Source organism: Mytilus edulis, chromosome 10, assembly GCF_963676685.1.
Source record: "Mytilus edulis chromosome 10, xbMytEdul2.2, whole genome shotgun sequence".
NCBI classification, from domain to species: domain Eukaryota; kingdom Metazoa; phylum Mollusca; class Bivalvia; order Mytilida; family Mytilidae; genus Mytilus; species Mytilus edulis.
In genome coordinates, this window is record NC_092353.1 from 66,222,593 (window position 1) to 66,246,506 (window position 23,914).

Sequence of the window (23,914 nt, forward strand, 5' to 3'; positions counted from 1 at the left end):
ATTACATATTGCACCTTCGTGTATTGTTTTTTAACAAAGTTATGGCATTAACAAATATTTAAATTTTGCTAGCAAAAAGTTGGTAAAAAATATGTTTACAAAAAAAATAATTTTGTATCATATCTGTCTTCAACGACAATATATAGCACTAACGTGTGTTTTGCCATAAAACCTAGAGGTTTGGCTAGCCACAAAACCAGGTTCAACCCACCATTTGTTTCATAAAATGTCCTGTACTAAGCCAGGAAAATGGCCAATACTTTATTATATGTTTCTGTGTGTGTTACTTTTAATGTGTGTTGTGTTTCTGTTTTATCTTAGTTCTCCTCTTATATTTGATGTGTTTCCCTCAGTTTTAGCTCGTAACCCGGATTTGGTTTTTATTCTCTCAATCGATTGATAAATTTCGAACAGCGGTATACTACTGTTGCCTTTATTTACGCATATCTGCACAGTTGTTAAAAATTCTGTATTGTGCAATATACATAGAGGGTCTTGAGAATTCAATTTGCAGTAAGTTTGAAAAAAATCCGCAATTAATAAAAATCTACCACTTCATTTTAAGGACACATGTAATTGTATCATTTCAAATAATGGTATTTGTATGGTATTCTAGTTGAGTAATCATTGAATCGGTCAACAAATAAAATTATGTGTTGATCATTTACTTGTAAAATCCACTGAAACAGAAAAAAACTTCGCTCCCTAAAACTCCCTTTAAAAAAAAAGAGTTTTCATAAGTAATCCATGCGTACGATGTAATTTCTAATTTAGGAACTTTTAATGTATGTTTTTCAATTATTTTTATAATTCTTGATACAACTCTCCCCAAGAGACCAAGTGGCACCGAAATCAATTTCGTTTATATCTTAGTTGGCATTTGTTTTTGTTGCAGTTTATAGTATTTCTGTTGTTATATTATTCCGTTGTATTCCTCTCATAGTTAATGAGTTTTCCTGGGTTTTATTTTAGAACCCGGATTTGCTTTGCCTAATTGATTTATGACTAATGAACAATAGCTTACTTCTGTTGTCTTTATTGTTCATCAACAAACAAAGCCTTTACCGCAAAGAAAGCTTAAAAAGTTTTTTTTTTATTGTGATCGTCCATCCCGCATAAATATTAAAGAACAAAAACGAAAGCACGCAAAACAAGGAATCTCAAAGTAGTATAATTTGACTCAGATCACCCCTGTTTGAACAAAAGAGTTTTGATGTAACATGTGTAACTTGTTTTACTTTTCAAAGTTCTCTATAAATAAATGAAAAGGCGCAAACCATCAGTTTCATATCACATCGTATTCTTATCTATTGTAACGGGAAACTGGACTGTATTCTTATATGGAGAATACGTCAACAGGAGTGCAACCAAACAACAAATTAAGATAAAAAAACACATAGTAGAAAAGCAGGCTATAGATAAATAGAGGAAATCGAGGATAGCTACGACAGACTCTCTTGACGGTTTAATTACTAAAATGATGTAAAATGTGTTCCATACTCGAATTGCTTCTCAAGATTGACAAATAGTTGCCTTTATTTTGTAACACAGCTTTTATCTCTGAAGGTCATGTCTCTTTATGTTCGTATCCCAGGCAGAAACCCCTAGCCGTATTGGGCACAACTTTTTTAAATTTTTGGTCCTTAGTGCTTTTCAACTTTGTACTTGTTTTGGCTTTCGAACTTTTTTCATCTGAGCGTCACTAGTTAGTCTTGTGTTGACGAAAGGCACGTCTCGTGTATTAAATTCTAAACCTGGTACCTTTTGTTAGTTATTATTCGTGTGTTTCTCCCATTTATTGTAGTCCTGTCATGTTATGTTTTCATTTTAATGTTAAATTCAACATTACAATTAAAGCGGGAGGTTTGGCATGCAACAAAACCAGGTTCAACTCACCATTTTTTTCTAATGCGTCCTGTACCAAGTCAGGGAAATGATCATTGTTACATTATAGTTCGTTTCTGTGTGTGTTACATCTCAATCGATTTATGAGTTTCGAACAGCAGTATACTACTGTTGCCTTTATTATTAATCTATTAATATGTTGAGAACTCTTCGGATTCCCTCTCAAACCGTATGTTAGACTGATTAAATTTAAAATAATAAACGAACCCCAAATACTAGAGACAGAGTTACTGACAAAGAAAAGACCATGAGCAGATAGACTACAATTACTTCTATCTTCATTTGATATTGTGCAGCTTACTGTTCCGTTCATTAAAAATTCATTTGCACTGAAGGGGAGTGGAAACAACACCTGCATAAATATTACTGATTTACCACTCCATATATGATGTTTAATATGTTAATTTTTCCATTGTGTATATATTTTTATCTTACCTACTATAAAGTTCTAGGAATATGATTGGTTAAAAGCGTCCTCGTGGAGACCGTGTATATTCAATATTAGGTTAGTAGGGAGGCGGGGCTTAATTCAATACACGGTTAGTAGTGGATTTACGACTTTGGTACTGTTTGATTATTCAAAAGTATTGAAAGTTCTGTTTAATATTGTTATATGAAGGTTGTTGGTAATAAATAGTTATTGTTTACATTATTTTTTTAGTGCAGACCAATTGAAGAAGGTTCTTAAAATTGAACACTTGAACACTTTAATATAGAAATAAGAAGATGTGTTATGATAGCAAATGAGACAACTCTAGTCTAAATTCAACAAAAAAAGATAGTCGGTAAGATAAATTCGTTACATCGTGTGCAAGTGACCTAATATGATATATACGGGGTCAGTAAATATCATATTGGGTCACTAACACACTATGTAACTAATAGTATTGCATTATTTTTATGCCTTCAGTCCCCAGTCATTTGCGCTGAGGGGAGTGGAAATAACACCTGCATAAATATTACTGATTTACCACTCTATATATGATGTTTTTAATATGTTAATTTTTCCATTGTGCATATATTTGTATTTTATTATTTCTATGCCTTCAACCCCCAGGTGTATGAATGTGCATTTCATTAATTAATAAATAAGTAAATAAATTATTAGATATATCTACAGTATGGTCCTTTGGAAAAATTTTCACAGTATAATGAGAGATTTTTATATTAATTCACGGCAAAAATCATCAAGGTAACGTAATGTTTATCAAATCAATCAAATAGTTGGAATTCAGACGTTTTTTTACTGAGTTTGTCCTACCGAAACAAGTCAGTTAATAAAGACTATGAACAGTTACTAAGGCAAGAAGAAGTAACTGCGTATTTTTTAAAAAATATCGCTATTCTTAATCGATAAATGCCCTTAAGTTATGTTTTTTCTATCAGAAACAAGTTTTGGGAAAAACCTGAATTAGAAACTTATAACTCTGCATGTTTGTCGGAAATTGCACATCCCTGGCTTCCAGTTAAATTAGTTTTGAGCGTTACTAGTGAAAGTTTTTTCATGAATTGTATTCGGACGAATTCAATTTACAGATTATTATTTGTAGATTGTGTTTTAGGTAGATTAACTGTATTCTGCCATCTTGGAGTATAAGACATCAGTTCATACTAGGTCTAGTTCTTTGCTTTAAGCTGTAAATTTAAAACAGATTGACACCCAATAAAGAGTGATAAGTGATTTATTCAGACTGATAACAAATATTAAATATTTGTGTTTGTTAAAATCAAATTGCCAACATGGCTATTAAATGGAAGATTAGTTAAATAGTATTTTTAATACTGGAAAGATAGGGAAATTTTAAAGTTTTACTTGTGCAAGAAAACAAGGTTGGTGACATATATTTTGCCTTTTTTTTATTATCGAAAAGATATTTTAAAACCTATGTTTTCATATTTCTTTTCAAAATTCTATCTCAAAGATTTTTTTTTTATTAACAATTTATTTTTTATTAACAAATATAAGTGGTTTTGATTTTCAGGAACAATCTATGCAAATTTGGTCAATTTTGTACATCTTGCACCTTGCAAAAAAGCACGGTGGTTCTTACTTTGTATCAAACTTTCAGCAAATTATAAGAAAAATTCTATCTGATGTAATATCACAATGATACTGTTACATCTTAAATCGTTGGTTTTACATGGAATAAATGTAATGAAAAAAAAGAGGTGGTGTGATTGCCAATGAGACAAATGTCCACAAGAGACCAAAATGACACAGACATTAACAACTATAGGTCACCGTACGGCCGTCAACAATGAGTAATAAGCATGTTTAGTCAATGACATTGAAAAGCAAACGAGGCTTGATATTTTTTTATTCCATTTCTAGTACATATATTCCATATATAGATTTTATCAAATAGAACTATTGTCTTGGTTAAAGATATTCATGATATTGTTATAAGATTTGAAGGACTTTTTGAAAAGATGATTGTTCTGTTTGTGTGATGTTTAGGACTTTTTTTTGTAAAAAAAACAAATGGTTTTGCGTATCCGAAATATTTGTTGACCTTTTAACTATTTTTCAGACGTAAAGTTTGTATGCATACTGTTTTTCATATTTATACATCAAGTATCAATGCAAAGTTTTTTCTGAACAACATATATTGCAATATTAGCAATATAAATTATGCGACCATCACAAATTAAGTTATTAACAGTTTCCCCAGGGAATCTCATGGAAGTCGCAGTAGAAACTGAGAAATACATTTTCATCACTTCTAGTAAAACCTTTTCCTTTTCCAGACTTATATAGTAGTTGTGTTACCTCGCCGATATCTTCACCATACATTCTAGGTTCTTCCTCGGTCAGGTTAACCACCCCGGAACATTGTCTATACTGGTTTGAATTTGGCCCGTACGAGTCGTACGACTGACAATATGGGCGACAAATCCGACCATGTGAGTCGTAAGCAGATATGTAGGAAATGCTAGAATTAAGTTTCGGATTTTTTACAGCAACGAAAGCAACAGATTCAGATACAGGGAGTCTGGAGTCAACTATCGAATAATCTACATACTTTCCATTGTATGACATACCGTCAACCTGAACATATACTTTGTCTGCCCCTGACCCGGAAGTAAAACTATGAGAATATGATGATTGCTGCTCTTCATCTGTATAATTCATATAGTTGTTATATGAATATACATCAACTCCATCTACAATATTTTTATTCTTTATCACTTTTGAACCAAAGAGTAAGTCAGACGGACGTCTATGAACAATTTTAACTGGAATAAATACCCAACGCTTAATATCAGGTACGCCATCCAGTAAAAATGAGTTTTGCATGGAAGAGTCCATGTTGTTTGTGTCAGTTGTTCGCACTTTCGTATTGTTTCTCGTGGAATTGGTCGATCTTTTCATTCGTCTAATTTCACTGACTTTTTTCTCCTCTGGGAAATTTTCGTATACAATCCAATCACCTGTTGACCTCCTTTTACGAGTTGGTGTCTTTCTATTGTCTGTAATTGTAGATGAAAATTTTGTCGTTATTCCTAGATCTGTATTTTTTATAGAATTGCGAAGAACACTAAAACTTGCTCTTCTTTCGCTTGCTGGTCTGGTTTTAGCAGAACAGAGTCCTCTCTGTAAGTCTCCACATCTAAGATTGGGGTATCGGTTATTTCTACATTGACGACATGTTCTTGGACTGCTTGCATATCTACAGAAAAAAAAACTTTCTAAATAAACAATAATCGTATGCGAGTTGTTCTTAATAATGTAGAATTATAAAGAAAATTTATCAAAGCTAAAATTCAATCATAATATGTTACATTCCAAAACACGGAGTCATAATTGATATAAAAAAGAAGATGTGGTATGATTGCCAAAGAGAAAACTCTCCATAAGAGACCAAATTGACACAAAAATTAACAACTATAGGTCAAAGGTTCGTCTCAACTTAAACTTACTGAATGATTCAAAATAAGTAAAATGTCGGCAACAACTTTTCATTTTTTAGCAGATGGGGAAATGCATAAAACAAATATCCATGTATACGTATTAAAAGTGCTGATATTTTATGTGAATCATGTTAAACTTAAAGCAATTGATATTGGTTAGCAGTTAAATTTTGATACTCATAAATAAAAACATAGCAGGAAATAGATATATGAAGATGTGGTATGAGTGCCAATGAAACAACTCTCCATCCAAATGACAGTTTATAAAAGTAAACCATAATAGGTCAACACGGAGCCTTAGCTCACATCGAACAACAAGCTATAAAGGGCCCCAAAAGTTACAAGTGTAAAACCATTCAAACGGGAAAACCAACGGTCTAGTCTATACCAGGATTATAATTTTACTACGCAAGACGTGCGTTTCGTCTACATAAGACTCATCAGTGACGCTCAGATCGAAATAGTTTAAAACTATTTATACAAATGACCATACAATTGATATTCATGTCAACACCAAGTGCTGACTACAGGGCTGGTGATACACTCGGGGACGAAAAGTCCATCAGCAGTGCAAACATTTGCAGCGGGATTAAACGTTATAATGGTACCACACTTTCTCCCTTTTCTGAAACAATAGTATAACATCACAACATAGAAAAACACACGAATAAAATATCAATTGCAAGGCTTAAATCAATCAAAACACGCAAATTAACTGAATATTATTAAACGTTTGGGAGCCTTATCGAACAAGCTAATTAAACTTACTATTTCAGTTCTGCCCTCTAGCTTGGCATTTCTGTCGTAAGATTATTATTTTTCAAATTGAAAAGTGGAAAGACGAGTACCAAAGTTTGTTTAAAGAGACTATTCAACCTCATACCAGAATTTGCTTAGAAAGGCCAAGAACTTTCTGATAAAAAACAAAAAGATTAAATAAAGGCAGTTCAAAATTTTAACAAAGTTAACAAATAAGCACCTGTCTGTTTACGTGGTCTAATGAAATGTAAAAAAAATATCAATATTCTTTTGGATATGAATAATCCCTCATGTTAAATCAACAAAATTTGGTAAGATTTTTTTTAATTTACATCTAAAGCACTATAACTTAAAATACTACATTTAAAGGAAATTGTTGCTCCTTGTATACTATCTGCAATATCTATGTTCATGTATATGCCATTTAGTTAACAAATATTTTTTTTATAGTTGATTGGGAAACAAGTTATTTCAACTTATATTAATCTCTTTCCACTTTGTAGATGCGAGTGCTGTCTTGAAACGACAATACCCTGCTTTTTTCTAAAATATACAAGGGTGTCTTTTACATGCAAGAGATATGGCTCTCTTATTAAAGGTTTCTCAACTACTTTAGAACGGACGAGACTCGACGAACGTATAGTTTGAAAGCTGAAATTTTATACAGCACAAATTTCTACCAATATTGCAGCGTGTTTAAAGACAACAGCAAACATTTTAATATTCATTTTGCAACCTTGTAATTTATGTGACCCCTGACGATGTCGCCAGCAACCATATTCTTGAAGATATGTTAAACAAAGGAGCCGATAGGATACTATGGAGGATAATATGGAGAACATTATGAACATTTTGATATAGAAATAGACAAGATGTAAATATTCATATTTGATATAAATATTTGGTGCATTTTCAGCCTTCTATTTATTTTGTGCACTGCCAGTGTGAAAATGACACCTAAAGCAGACAGAGCAGCAGAAAGAACGTTTAACGATGATCTACGTAAGGACCTTTATTCGAGAATTATTATTCTAACCGACAAAGATGAATTTCTTTGCTTTGCCCGGGAAATTAATGACGAAGGAACCTGGAATAATCAAATTGAGCAGGTCATTCGAAACTTAGAACAATTTCTTTTCAAAATTGATGATGTAATTCAGAATAACACTGAAGATACTAATATACCAAATTCATCAAACTCTAAGGATGAAGATACAAGATCGGTTTATTTATTAAACAAAACGTTTAAGTCACCTCTGGAATAAGAACTTTATAAGTTGAAAATTTGCTGTTTGGAACATGTTAACGAATATGAAAGGTGGCTAAATTCAACACCAATGATTGCTCCTAGAAAATTGCAAATTAAAGCAATCTATATTTGCTATTACTTTTGAAAAATTACACACCTGTAATATTGATCTGTGTAATCATTTTTGTACCCGTCAATATTCCTCTTCCCAGTTGCTAGATTGTCCATAATTCGGTTTGGTGCCTGAGATGACGGAGCACTACTATCAAATGGATAGTCCCTCTCTGGATCTACTCTTGGTCTTCGTTGTCGTTTTTGTCTTTGTCGGAACACCTCCCAAACATAGTCGATAAAGCAGTGATGCAGAAAGAATACTGGGTCTGACGGAGCGGTATTTACACCAAGCATCGAACCACCAACCCAGATGTGTACACTGTTAAAGATAGAACATGGTATACAAAGTTTCAATATAGTATACTAGTATGTCATTTAACATGTAATGTAAAAAAAAATGTCACAACCCAAAATTCAACAACGGTAAGAACGTGTTATAAAAGATTACAATATACAAAATCTTTCGGTTTCGGTGAGGATAAAGCAGCTGGGATTTTTTTTTTTTAAATCCGAATCAATTCTGCATTAATTTGGTGTCCCAATAAACATTTTCGCCATGAAAGCTTGACCATAACATTAACATATCTATTAAACTAACATTTCATTCAGAAAATACATGTTAAGCAAAACTGCACCTCCCAGGATAGGCAACACACCGACCGACAAAAAATTTTGTGCCCATTGTGAAGAAACAAAAAAAATTATGAACGTACTGTAGTATATGCAGATATTGGTTTCAGCAAAATTGTATAACTTATTGAAAATATGAGTCCACCTCTAACCTGCCATTTAATTTTATCGTACCGCGGCTAAATTGTTATGTTTTGATTGGTTTGACGCCGTCACATGGTGACCCCCTATGAGACCGTAGGGGGGTAGTAAATTTCATAGGGGGTTCATGACGCGTTAATGGTGACGTCATCTATTGATGTCGTTGTGTTTCATTGTTTATTTTTCTACAAAAGGCAGTAGGAAAAGTCCTGCGTACGATAAATTCGTTATACGGTTCCCTACTGACCCCTACGAATCCATAGAGGGTTAGTAACATCCATAGGGGACTCGGCCAATAGGGGACTCGGCCTACGGCCTCACCCCCTATGGATTTTACTACCCCTCTATGGATCCGTAGGGGGTCAGTAGCGAACCATATAACTTATAGTGATGGACACGTCTGAGTCATAACAAAACTAAATTAAAATTATTGCATGATAAAGATTGCTTTTTGAAGAACTTGACACTAAACTGAATGTTGTTGAATCTAGCATCGATGAGAAAATTGATAAAATAGCTGAAAGTTATGTATATATGCTATCTCCCAGTTTTTGGTTGGGTTGATGTTGCTCAGTCTTTAGTATTCTTTTCTGCCTGTGTAAATTTAACTGGTCTTGTTGTCAGTATTATTTTTTTGTCATGGCATTGACTTGTGAGTTTGACTATCTCTTTGGTATCTTTTACCTCTCTTTTTGTATGCACGATTGGTCCCTATATAATTCAATGTGAAACATGTAAAATGAGATAAGCATGAAATGTTTAAGCTTTAAGCATTGCAGGGTCGAAAAAAAAACACGAAAAACAAAAGGTAATGTGATACGACAGCCACTTTGCCAAAGGCTTCTTCTTGGCTTTGGAACAACTCAGTATTTGTTGTAGGTGTTAATTCCCTCCTCTAATCTAGAACTGTCGAGTACCAGTTTAATATTAGAACAGATAGAAAAAAAACTTTTAAAAAGAGCTTTGCTTGTCAAAATTGGACCAAGCACAAAAAACAAAAACAACACAGTAACAAAGGACAAAAATAAATCCAAAAATACTCAGTAAGTGATGGGTAAATCAAAACACGATCTTAACTCAAAATTGAATATGTATTCTCATATTGAATTGACAACAAAGTGAGACATATGGACACATAAGGCGGAGTATGCAGATTGTATGTTATAATTAAGTATAAGAATGATAAATACAAAAATCCGGGTCCAGTTTATTTGGTTTTAGCAGAAAATTATTTTATAATGAGAAGACCGGCATTGTCAAAATTATTCATTATAAATTATAACTTCAATATTTGTTGTTTTTAAAACTAGTGAAGTCAACCCATGTTTAAGACAACCCCAAATGGGTAAATTTGATGGGTAAATAGTGCATTTAAAAAGAGATACTTCCGAATTCTACCGACTATATTTGCAGAGCTAACCTTCTAAATTTGAACTAACAGTTTTATTGAATAAATTTACAAACAACAAACTATTAAACAAATTATAGAATGATTTTCGATCTGTAACACTTCACATTGTAAAAATCGGTAAAAACTCAATGGTTTTACTGCAAAACGTTTCCAGTAATATCAAGTACCTGCCACTTTTTTACGCATATAAACGTCACACACAGCATCGGTTTTGATGACGTCATTCAGATAAACGTTACAATTTAAAAATAAAATAACAACTTTTTTTTTTACAGTCAACCATGTGAACTAATTTCATTCAGTTAATTTAATAAATAAAGGCATACAAAGTTTATAATTGTAGTACAGATTGAGTAAAAATTTGCACATTATCTCAAAAAAACTAGTTTTCAACCCCAAAATTCAATATATAATTTGAGACTTTTATGTTTATTCTTGAATAACAGAACAAAGTCAATTATTTTTCTTTAAACCTAATATGGTTTCGGCAGTCAAATGAAGTTTTTTATATACGTTTTTAATGTTTTGTATGTTCTACTGAAAAACGACAAAAATGTCGTTTTGGCGTGCTAGCGGGAAACGACAAAAATGTCGTTTTGGCGCCGAAAGGGTTAAATGACCGAGAAGAAAATTAAATATCCCATAGTCTGATAGTAATAACGATAGTATGAACAGAGATGATGAAATGTCCTTGCCTGAAAGATATATATATATATATTAACTAATTATAGATACCTGGATTTTTTTTTTCTTTACGCCAGATTCGCGTTTCGTCTAATAAAAAAACTAATAAGTGACGCTCGAATAAAAAAAAACTTGACATATAAAGGGGGAGAGACATTAACATTGAGCTAAGAAAAGAGCAACAAACAATGCAAATTATTGAAAGAAAAGCTAATCTGGTAAGTATAGTATGACAAATATAAATGGTCGTGTGGAAAGAAGCAGCACAAGTCAAACTTCCAGTTTTTCACCGTTGTTATTACAATTCGAATGTTACACTTAATTTTTTCGAAATTTTTTTTTAATTACTTTGATAATACAAAATACGACAATGCAAGTACCCCTCATTGTTGGTTTAACAAGTCCATTGTGTATAGTGCCACTGTTATAAATAAGCCACCATTCTAAATAAATTGAAAGACCTACTGTGTATACATAGTGCCACTGTTATATATAAACCACCATTTCAAATAAATTGAAATACCTACTGTGTATACATAGTGCCGCTGTTATATATAAACCACCATTCCAAATAAATTGAAAGACCTACAGAGTGTATAGTGCCACTGTTATATATAAGCCACCATTCTAAATCAATTGAAAGACCTACTGTGTATACATAGTGCCACTGTTATATATAAACCACCATTCCAAATAAATTGAAAGACCTACCGTGTATACATATTGCCACTGTTATATATAAACCACCATTACAAATCAATTGAAAGACCTACAGAGTGTATAGTGCCACTGTTATATATAAACCACCATTCAAAATCAATTGAAAGACATACTGTGTATAGTGCCACTGTTTTATATAAGCCACCATTACAAATCAATTGAAAGAGCTACTGTGTATAGTGCCACTGTTATATATAAGCCACCATTTTAAATCAATTGAAAGACCTACTGTGTATAGTGCCACTGTTATATATTTAAGCCACCATTCCAAATCAATTGAAAGTCCTAATTTGTCATTTGGCCCACGGTCTCATGTGGAGAGTTGTTTAATTGGCAATAATACCACTTCTTCTTTTTATAGTAATTAACTAACATATCTCATTACTTCGAATTATGTGGTATTTCTTCAGCATGATTAAGGCGGACGGCTTGTTTACGGATATAATATATGAAAAATAAGAAAATTTGGTTTGATGGCAAATGTGAAAGACGCCACCAGATACCAAATTATATAACAGTTAGCAACTATATATATATACGTGTGTCACAATACGGCCTTCAACAATGAGAAAAACTAACACCACATAAATTACTACATAAAGCCCCGTAATTACAATTCAACCAAAAACAAACCAGCTGCCTAAGAACAAATCAATAATAAACTTAAAACAAACATGATATACAAACGAAAACCACTGAATTATAAACTCAATAATTCGGACAGACTATCACTATGGCAGTGTTATATTTTGTTCCGGATACACGACAGCTATAAAATTAAAACTTGCCAAGTGGCATTTTACAAACAGGCACACAAATTCAGACAAACAAGGAAATAAAGAATACAATTTTATTTTTTTCAAATGATATACAAACTTATTAGACAAAAAAATGGAATTAAACATAACATTTAATTTTTTCAAATTGTCTTTCTTGGTCTGATGTTCAATCCAACTGTCCAAATAAACTTTTTCTTTAGTAGGTATCTCAGGGGCTGTTAACTGTGGCCTTGAGACAGTTGGTGTGTTTGATGATGGAATGACTTCTCCTGGTAACCTAACATCCATGTTTGAGTTAGTTAACAACATTATGGTCATACTGGTTCTTACACCCTTCGCTGCATTAGGTCTCCGTCTTCTGTTCGGTGTTTCATTTGTACCAGAAAACAGTTCATCAACGTCTTTTTCAAATTTTGCATAGCATGTGTTCAAACCGCTAATTGACTGCATTTCAGTTGTCTCTTTTATTTCTCCTTCTTTTCCCGGAATGTCGCTTAAACAATTCGGTTTATCTCTGATGGAAGTCAAGTCGTCGTTGTTGAACTCAACATTGTCAACAAGCGGTGTTGGATTTAAATCTATATAGGGCTTGATCAATGCCGTTTGACAGTTTCTTTCTTCCTTGGAGAGACGTCTGCTCTTATTCTTATTATCTCGTGTTATAACTGTTGTGTTGCTTATAATACTTGATACAGAACGTGATCCCGGCTCACTAAAGAGTACAACTCGGTTCTTATTGAAGATGTATCTAATTCTCTGCACAAACTTTAGCAAAGCAATCTCTTTTCTTTGTTGTTATCTGCCTGATTTACATTTCTTTCCACAATAAGCTCCCATTGTTATGCTTCGTGTTAACGTTAATATCATGCAGCAGAGCTTTGCGCGATACCGAAATGATCGCTGTTGCTGCACGCTGACGTCGGCTGCATTGTAACGTCACTATAGAGGATGTGAAGGCATGATTATTGAAGGTTGAACGGACGATGATTGACGGGCCACGGAAGAAGCTTATGATGATGTGACTTAAGTCATGTTAAATCAAAGACAGTGGCAACATGTATTGTGTCGGCACCGGAAAAACGAAAAACAGTCTTAAAAAAATCGAAAATTGTATACATTTTTGTTTAGGGAACAGTTTAAACTTTCGAGCATGATTTTTGTACTCAGACTCGAAAATCAACCAATCAAATTGCTGGATTTCATGTTTCGAGCATGATTTTTGTGCTCCGAGCACTGAGCAAAGTTTTATGCCTTCAACCCCGGGTGCGGGATTTTCTCGCTGTCTTGAAGACCCAGACGTTACGCACGGTAATGCGTTTGGATTAAAATTACGTTATTATATGATTTTGGAACAGCAACCTTCGCCTATACAAAATAAAATGACCAACATGCATATATCTACAGAAAGGCCCTTACATATTTTTCTTATTTTATGTTAATTCTATAAATTTTTGCACCATACATTTATTTTATTGATCACACAAATCGGGAATATCCTGAGGCTTGTTCCGTAGAACACATTTATATCAAATGCTAGAATTCTGTTATAAAAAAAAAGGATCGACTTATTGGCTCAAAGGCTTATATCAAGGGTTTACTTTTACTTCTCTGTTAATCAAAATAATGTGCACGACTCTTGACAGAATGTAAATGCGTCTCGGATGCTGATAATTCATATGTACGATCATGTTTGTTTCAGCCCTCGTTACTCAGAATACACTTACGTTTTCCTTGATGCTGTTCTGGAAACAAATTGCACTAACTTACTAGTATTCTTAAATTGATAATTGATTTGATTAAAAGGCCTTCGATTTGGGATAAAATTGTTTTCTAATACATACGCATTGTGGTAGTTTTCAAGACCATATCTGCCATTTGCCCATGGTGACAATATATCAATATTTCTTCTTCTAGATAGCACATTTCTTATCCCCCTTGGTGAAATCATTGAACCAGAGCCTCCACCATTTCTTTCTAAGAATGCACCATTACGCTGACGCCAGCGTTGAAATGGTCCATTTGATACCACACCTCTATGATCGCCCATGAAACTTTCGCCCCAAAAATTTGATTCTCTTGGATCACGCAAGTTATAATCCAATCTACTATCAAAGTATGGTAAGGTAACTTGGTTATCAATTTCCTGTAGAGCAGCTTCAAACCTGAAATATTAAGTACGATATCATTGTGAATTCGCCTTGTCAAGATCTGAAGGACTATGGGTAATAGCATTGTTCGAACACCAAAATTGAAATAAAGCTACGTCATTGGTCGAATTTCAATTGTTTACCACGTTTTTAACCAACCACAACGTTTTGGTTATTCTGCTCTTTAAAAAGTCACATAAAATGCATCCAAACCTTAGAACTTGACTTAAGTCATCTAACTTTTATGATACGAATAACAGAAATTGAAGTCTAAAAATGTATCCTATAGGATATGAAAATTCAAAAGCAAAAAAAAGGAAGTCTTAGAGATCGATTTTGGTTTTTAGGAGAGTAGAGTGCAACTGTTAAAAACGAGTTCAAAGACCGCGATGCAAATAGAGAGTGGACGGTCAAAGAACACTGGCATCCAAAAATAGTTTTCAGCATTTACAAAATTTAATGTCAAATTAAATTCATTGTTTATAATTGTCTAACGGCAAAGGACAAATATATTATGCATATTTAAGACAAGAAAAAGTGGACAATGAAGCAATAAATACATGTAGGTTCTGCAGAGTATGTCGAACATGATATGAGACTACAAATCTCGACCGTAGCTGGAAAAGAGAACTAAAGTAGCATGCAGAAAAATTTCCCTCTATGGACCAATAACAGTTTGTAGCAGGCCATAAGGTTCTGTAACATATAGAGAGCATTGTACTTTCCCTACACCTGACTCTACATTCAGAGAGCCGTGGTGTATTGCTTAATGCATCGGACTACTAACACAAAGGTTCCTGGTTCGATTCCCGTCTGGGATGAAAATTTCAGGGACTGCAATTTTCGGCTCTCCCTTGAAACCATTTGCGAGTATGGTCTTGAGGAAACGATGATAGTCCGTCGGACGGGGACGATAAATGGCTGACCCGTGTTAAGAGAGAGTCATATCTCTTGCACGTTAAAGACACCCTTGTAGATTTCGAAAAAGAGCAGGCTAATGCCGATAAAAGGCAGCACTCGCACCCGCAAAGTGGAAAGGGATTAATATAAGTTGCAAATCTTGTTTCCCAATCCACTATAAATAAATATGTTTAAACTACATTCTCATTTCGACAAGAATTGCTACGTACAAAGCATACATCATATAGTGCAGCTAAACTGACGTAATGTTTCATAGTATTCTTATTTATATTTATGATATAGGCTCAAAGATTAAATGTTATAGAAAGTTGAAAACATATTTATGAAACGTTTCGCGGAGCAACAAAACCACCAAAACATAACAGCTCTTATTTGATTGCCAAAATCGAAGTGTTGTTAACATGTTAACAGACCCCTTATTGCCCTCCCTCATTCTTCTACAGTGAGAAAGTCCGACTAAAACTTACTGTCTATATTGACGTTTTTTAAAAGTCTTAATTGACATATTTTCTATGTATCGCTGGTAAACTTTTATGACGTCTTTACACTAGATCCATGATTATTACTCGTAACTATTAGCTTTAAAGAAGCTTTTAGCAACTGCGAATACGCTTGGATAAGTACTTTCTGTCTTTAGTATTTTGTGATTTTATTTTATATACAGTATATGCACATCCATAATACAACTGTAAATATTTCGTCTATTTATTAACTTACAGTTTGAGATATTCTCGATGCCATGACGGAAAATTTGGCCCGCCATGTGCTGATCCAAGAGCGTTCCCTTCATGTGCACTAGCTAAAGCATCATATCTGTTGGTTCGTCCGATCTATCCAATGAATAATATAGATTTTCAAAATAACTTTTCACATATTGCATGATAATGTTTCGGCATCAAAAAATCCCTTTAATAAAGATTTTCCTAACTTACTGCATCGGCCGTTTTTTGATTGGGTGTTCAAATGTAACCAAAATCAGTACAACCACCAGTTGACGTCAGAAGACTGTTATTCAGTGCATGGTTGTCGTTTGTTGCTGTATATCCTATTTGATTTTCGTTCCATTGTTTTGTCCATATATCTGACCATTAGTTTTCTTGTTTGAATTGTTTTATAATTGTCTTTTATAACTAACAATGCAGTATGGGTATGGCTATTTGTTGAATTAAACTTTATATCAACAATTGATGCCATCGGAGCTTAAAATACATTTATGATTATATCGATCTCTTATAAACTGATCGTATCATCATTTGTGATAAACTGTCACTGAAGGTTGCGTTTCTGTAGAGATTTATTTTCGTCTTTCGCTCAAAATTATAAAAAAAAAAATGGACTATAACCCAACTTGAATTGATACATTTGGAACAGCTGCAGGAGTATATAAAGAATAAACATAAACTGTCTCGAAATATAATTTGTGTATGTACTCAAGTCTCCTTTTCTACCTGTTTCTAAGCCGTGTACTAATAAATTTCAATGTATGGTTATTCATATTTTCAAATTTTCCATGTTATTTTTTGGCCGTTGTTGTCATTTTGCGATGTTTCTTGTAAGAGCGTTAACATTTCGTGACGTGGTTTTAGATGAAGTCCGTTTGCACAAATATATAAATAGAACCTGCTAATAAAACGGCCATTCCGTTTCTAAAGAAAGGAAGCCCGCCAAAGTCAAAGACCCGGTTAAATCAAGATGGATATAACAGACCAAATAATAACACGCCAGTTGACGTTCTGACAGGAGGCTGTTGCTTTATATATCATAATTGGTTTTTTTTCGTTCATTATTTAGTACATAAATCACTTATTTAGTTTTTCTCGTTTGAATTGTTTTACATTTGTCATTTCGGGGCCTTTTATAACTGACTATGCGGTTTGGGTTTTGTTCATTGTTGAATGTCGTACGGTGAATAGTAGTCCTTAACTTGTATGTCATTTAGCCTGTGGTTGAGAGTGATCTCATGAGCACTCATGCCACAGCTTCAACATAAAAACAGTGCGAATCTAACAGATCAGAAAAGTGGTAACATATTACGAATCATTGCTGTCAAGCTACTGACCAAATAAGAAGTAACTCAGTTATGTTACTTCTGAGAAAAAAAACACACATATGGGGAAAGAATGTGGTTGCCATATAACTCCGCTCCCGGACAAAAAAGTAAGTAAATATCCATGTATAACATATAAAGGATACACTGAAGACAGGATTGATATTGATATCATGACATGTTATGCTCTAATACCGGCTGCTGTACTTCCTATGAATTGTAATACTGCAATGGCATGTTCTATTGAGACAATTATAACATGAAATTGCTCAAAACAGCTCTATATATTCACTTTTTAAACATGTTCATTGTAGTTTCTAAGCTATCTAGAGTTTATATTAGTTTGGTTGCGTGTAGGGACAAAATTTACCATCCTTACTCTCCTATTTGGATTTTTTCAGGAAACTTGTCATTAAAATAAATATACGTGTTTTTATTATTTAATGACAAGCATACATATAACCTCTCATTATAACTGTCAATCTGTCATAAAACTGTTCTAAACTGTCCTAGAACAGTTCTACCTAGAACAGTTTTACACTATATGCAGTTAAAGATATATTGGTTTTTTTTCAGTACAAGTCGGGCTAATGTGTAGTTTTTACTTGAAATGACTGGCACTGTATTTGAGCTTAAGAAAAGGGAACCTTGAATGCTTGAAACTGCAGAATTTTACAAAGTAATCAAGTAGTCTACGCATTGGTGGTTTTATTCAACTAAAGTTATTCCTTTCTAGTTATGTATAATCTAGATTAAAAGTTAAAAAAAAAAACATATCTGCAAAAAATGAAAGAAAGATTGCACAATGAAAATATTGCTTGCAAATAGCTCCGTGAAACATTTGCAAAATACTCTTACTCTTCGATCTTTTAATTGTTGAACAGCTCGAATAAATCTTCTCCGTTGTGCATCTGTAAGCGTTCTGATTTCCCGTCTTATTCTTCTGACTGCTTGTCTTTTCGTTCGAATGTTGTCTTCTTGTCCTTTGACTTTTCGACCAAGGGATCGTAACCAGTTGATTGTTTCAGGGTCAGTCAGTCTTGGCGGTTGATAGCGTTCCAACCAGGTTTCTGCAAGATACTTATTAACACATGTGTATAAAATGAGGTCTGCTGGCATTGTGGTTATCGAATCCACCTTTTCATTAAAACATTTACACAATATTTCTGGCATTTCATTTTCTGTCATCATGCTGAACACAGAACTTAAGAAAGGGATTAAGTACAAAACGGCTTCCATACCGAACCTATAAATTATAACACACATATATTATAATAACAAAGATGAATTACAAGAGGGTAGTGTTTATGTTGATAACATTTGTGACTAATGTTAACAATTCAGACAAAAGGTAAAGATTTATAAAAAAAATCCTGGAAGAAAACCTCGCTTTGCAAACCTGTGACAGTCGTAGATATGTCAGAGTCGATTCCTTTCACTGTTTGCATTTCATTCACTTTAGGGGCAGCTCGTGGGTATAAATACAGGATTTCGCTATTTTTCTTCTAAAAATGAACTTTTGTTCATTGTTGAAGGTCGTACAGTAACCTATAGTTGTTAATTTCTGTGTTATTTTTGGTCATTTGTGGAGAGTTGTCTTATTGGCAATCATACCACATCTTTTTTTTATATTTATCATATACTTAATCGAAAAATAAAAGTAAAAAACGGGGTTACCGTTCATTTAAGCTCACAATCTGCCTTCAAAAAAAGCATGCATTTTCGTTTTTATGTACGTTTTTTTGTTGAACTAATACGAGAAATAGCGGTTATATCGAAATAAAAAAATAACTAAATTACAGAAATCGCTTAAATTTTACAATTGTTTTGTTTTAGTACTGCTTATTTGAAAATAAAAATAAAAAATATAGGTCACCGATGAGTTAAAAGCGATATTTCAATTTTAATGCCAAAATATATATTTCAATTCTATTGCGAAAAATGGCATGTTTGCAACAAAGCGAGATAATTTGGAGCTTTTTGCAATGATATAAACATTTAAAAAGTCACCTGGGGCCAAGACAAATCGATTTTTTGGGGGGTGATTTTTGTACTTTATCATAAAGTAACAACTAATCATGACTTGTAATAAACAAAATTTGTAATGGAAAAAAAAATGTTTGAATTTTTGCTGAAATTGTTGTACTCTCGAGCCTCCTTAAAAGTCAATGTTTAATAGTTTACCTTACCCAGACCTAGAGGAAAATTTAGTTCCCAGTATTACCTCATTGTGCCTAATTACATACCTAATTCGACAGTCGTCATTGTGGCTCTCGGTTTTTATCTATGTGCATATTTTTTTCCCTTCCTTGGTAACATTTTGTTTGAAAAATAAACTTATATTAACTACAACCTACTTACTTGATGTTCGGTCGAAATAACAGATATGAGTTATCAGTCGTCGTTGTATATATGATCTTTTAGAATCTTGAGATATTATGATAAATCTACGTTTATTCTAACTAGTTCAGGTTATAAAAATTAAAACTTCTAATGTGATGACGCGAGAAATAGTCAAGTCCTTCAAAAAGTCAAGAGAGAAAAATCAAAATATATATATATAGCATATCGATATTGTCGTAATAACGACATCGCTATATATATATATATAAAAGAATATGTATTATAATTGCCAAGAGACTAAATGACACAGAAATTAACAGCTATAGGTTTATTATAATGCCTTCAATAATGATAAAAGCCCCCGCATAGTCAGCTATAAAAGAGGGACGAAAGATACCAGAGGGAGAGTCCCCGAAATGACAGATGTTTAACAATTTAATTCAAACAAGAAAAATAACGGTTTTAATAATGTACAAACAAAGACCGAAAAACAAATATGTAACACAGCAACGAACGACAACCACTGAATTACAGACTCCTGACCGCTATGTGATAATAACGACAACTTTAGAGTTTAACTTTTCACTTTTTGAAGCGATAAGAAATTCAAAATGGTCGTCAGTAAAGGCTGTGACTTTGTATGTGCTGGTTTAGGTTGTAGAAAGGGCATTATTCATGAACGGTAACGGTGACGCCACACATTCTCAAACTGTATCTGTGTTTTGTGGTTATACGAATTGCGTATAAGTTTCATAACATTTGGCTAAGGAAAATGAAAAATTTATCTATTTCTAAACCTCATTTGGTTGAGAACGGAAACCAATTTTGGGGAGGTTCAAGACGGACGGACAGGAGGGACAGGGCACGTCGGGGGCATAAAAACTTAAATTAACATGTAACATCTCTAAAAGATAAAGGCAGAGTGATTCCAAAGATAAACTGACCCATTTAGCAATCGATATCAACTATAAATAAGTACAGTTATAACAAAAAATAGGCGTTATCAAAATATGAAATAAATCAAATACGGTAATCGTAAAATATGCCATCAAGTTGATATCCATCATAAATAATAATAATAAAAAAAATGAAAGATACACATTTTCAAAATTAGGCTCATATTAATGGTCTATTTCAAAGCTAAGTCTATTCTCACTATTGATTAAATAAGTCCTAATACGCATAAATCAGCATGTGCAATACTGATGACGTTACCCTGGTAACCCAAATTATGAGTAAATATTGCTTTTCGGACCTGTCCAATACGACAAAAAGCCGTACTGGCCAATTGGCTTATATGGGACGTTATAATTTCCGTTGATCAATCATCAGAACGCATACATGATTCAAGAGTAATAATAGATTAACGGTCTGGATTATTGTTAATAAGTACTATGTACAATACTGCTAACCCCGATTCTATAACAGGGCAAATACAGAAACAGCCAGTTAATAGCACTATAATACTAATACCATATTTTCCAAAAGCAATATTAATAGCAACAAACAAGAATGTATCCCAAGTACACGGATGCCCAACTCACACTATCATTTTCTATGTTCAGTGGACCGTGAAATTGGAGTAAAAACACTAATTTGGCATTAAAATTAGAAAGATCATATCATAGGGAAGATGTGTACTATTTTTCAATTCGATTGGACTTCAACTTCATCAAAAACTACCTTGACCAAAAACTTTGACCTGAAGCGAGACGAACGGACGGACGAACGGACGAACGAACGGACGCACAGACCAGAAAACATAATGCCCCTCTACTATCGTAGGTTGGGCATAAATATACAGAAACAGCCAGTTAATAACACTAAAATACTAAATACTTTATTTTCCAAAAGCAATACAGCAACAAAATATACATAAAATTTCAATACTATATATTTATATTTATATTACATTATCATATGCTCGTCCATTATATGCATTTAACTTGCAACATCCATTCATCCATTCAATAATACATTCTTTTTTTCTTAAATGAATACGTAAATAATGCGTACCTTCATATATGCAAGTTTAACAATTTTTCGTTTATGTAATCAGATATATATTTTTTTAATCCGCAGTGGAAAATTGGAATAATAAAGTAAGAATGCAATCTTACCGTCGTTTAGTTGCACAATGCAGAAATGTTAATTTTAGTTTTTGGAAAACATGTGTTGCTTTTATATACTAACTCGGCATGTAAACTGAACAATTATTAGCAAACTACATACAAATCTTGCAAATTTATTCGTAAAATTAATGCTACTTAAAACAGAATTTATTCTTTTATCATTAATTGCATAATAGAAATAACACTATACTGACAAACGTAAGAAAAGCAACAATCGTGTAAATTTTTCAGAGTAAATAGGCTCTATATACATGGGAAAAGATGTGGTGCGATTGGAGACATCTCTGTAACAGACGCCAATTACATTGAAGTTTTAAAACAACTAAAGGTGAACGTACGGTCTTCGACAATGTGCAAAACCCATACTGCATAGTCAGCTCGAAATGACAAATGTAGATCAATTCAAACTAGAAATCTGACGGTTTCGGTTATGAACGAAATACTCATATGGTAAACAGAAACAAACGAAGACCACTGAACTTCAGGATCCTGACTGGAGACAGACACACGTTGAATGTGGCGGGCTAAACTAGCGGTGTAACAGTACAACATAAGAACATAGAGACAGACACACGTTGAATGTGGCGGGCTAAACTAGAGGTGTAACAGTACAACATAAGAACATAGAGACAGACACACGTTGAATGTGGCGGGCTAGACTAGCGGTGTAACAGTGCAACATAAGAACATAGAGACAGACACACGTTGAATGTGGCGGGCTAGACTAGCGGTGTAACAGTACAACATAAGAACAAACTATGAAATCCGTTGAAATGGGCTAAATTAATCAGATTGATTCAAAGCAGAGAAAAAAACATCTGACAAAAACACAGACAAGACGCGACAGGGTATTAATTCATTCCAACAACAACAAAAAAGACAATAAGTACAGATCTTAGCCTGAGTAATTGCAGTAACTGACAGCTAGTTCAAATCTAATCCTGTTCACTTTAACTAAACACGGTGTGGTATAAGTGTAAATTTAAAAAAAAAACAAAAAAAAACAAGAATGTACACGGATGCCCCATCCGCCACTATCATTTTCTATGTTAAGTGGACCGTGAAAATGGGGTAAAAACTCTAATTTGGCATTAACATTAGAAAGATCATAACATAGGGAACATGTGTTCAAGTTGATTGGACTACAACTTCATCAAAAACTACCTCGACCAAAATTTTTAACCTGAAGCAGGACGGACGAACAGACGTTAAAACAGGAATAAATTCAACTAGACCATTTGATTTTCAGTAGTTGAAGGATTATATTTTGGTAGAATTTTCATTTTAACATTTTACACATGCTATGCCTTATTTTTTTCCTGATACTCCGGTGTATCCGCCATTTTAGGTAAAGGGTCAACGTTAACTTTAAATTTCTCCAAATCAATAGAACGTTTTTTCCAGGTACCGTTCATTCATCTCCGTGAGACAAACCTTTTGTTTTATTACTTTGATTGAATATCATATGGTAACATTTTTAACCTCCGTCTTCAAAATATTGAAAATCAATTAAACAAAAAAAATTATAGATATCTCAACAACAAAAAAAGTTGCAATATGATAATTCTTGTTTTTCTATATTTATAAGCATCTAAGTTAAGCAATTTCTGTTTAATACGATTATTATTTATAAATGGTAAGATTCCATTCGGCTACAGGAAATATCAGATATTAATAAAGCTAATGAAAAACGAATTACACGATGGGTTACACGGAATTAAGATATCAATACATGATACAAAGAAACTAATCAAACGTGTTTAAAACATATACTATAGGAAATCGAAAGAATACAATTTATCAAAAAACCTAACAATAAAAGTTTGGTGTTGAAGAGGGGCAAGGCTATCTGACCTCCGACAGTTATGTATTAAAATACAAGATGTGGTATGACAGCCAATGAAACAACTATCGACCAGAGTTCAGATAAATTGATATTGATTTTAACTTTTTGGGATTCGAGCGTCACTGATGATCCTTTTGTAGACGAAACGCGCGTCTGGCGTATATACTAAATTTA

The 23,914-nt window shown here is 33.3% G+C and overlaps 1 protein-coding gene across 3 annotated transcripts; it reads right to left on the reverse strand.

Annotated features, from left to right (window-relative positions):
- Positions 1–4,243: 4,243 nt before the first annotated feature.
- On the reverse strand, positions 4,244–22,003 carry LOC139492267 (uncharacterized). 3 transcript variants are annotated; one of them, XM_071280481.1, is made up of 6 exons: positions 21,883–22,003; positions 18,278–18,665; positions 16,090–16,202; positions 14,146–14,466; positions 7,983–8,258; positions 4,244–5,576 (listed from the first exon to the last, which is right to left on the reverse strand). In XM_071280481.1, exons 2-6 carry the CDS (start codon positions 18,656–18,658, stop codon positions 4,562–4,564), a joined length of 2,106 nt encoding a protein of 701 aa, XP_071136582.1. In that variant the 5' UTR covers positions 18,659–18,665; positions 21,883–22,003; the 3' UTR covers positions 4,244–4,561. The 3 variants fall into 3 exon arrangements, with proteins under 3 accessions (XP_071136582.1, XP_071136583.1, XP_071136581.1); XM_071280482.1 differs by having other exon boundaries at positions 21,843–21,951; XM_071280480.1 differs by having other exon boundaries at positions 21,779–21,896.
- Positions 22,004–23,914: the final 1,911 nt, after the last annotated feature.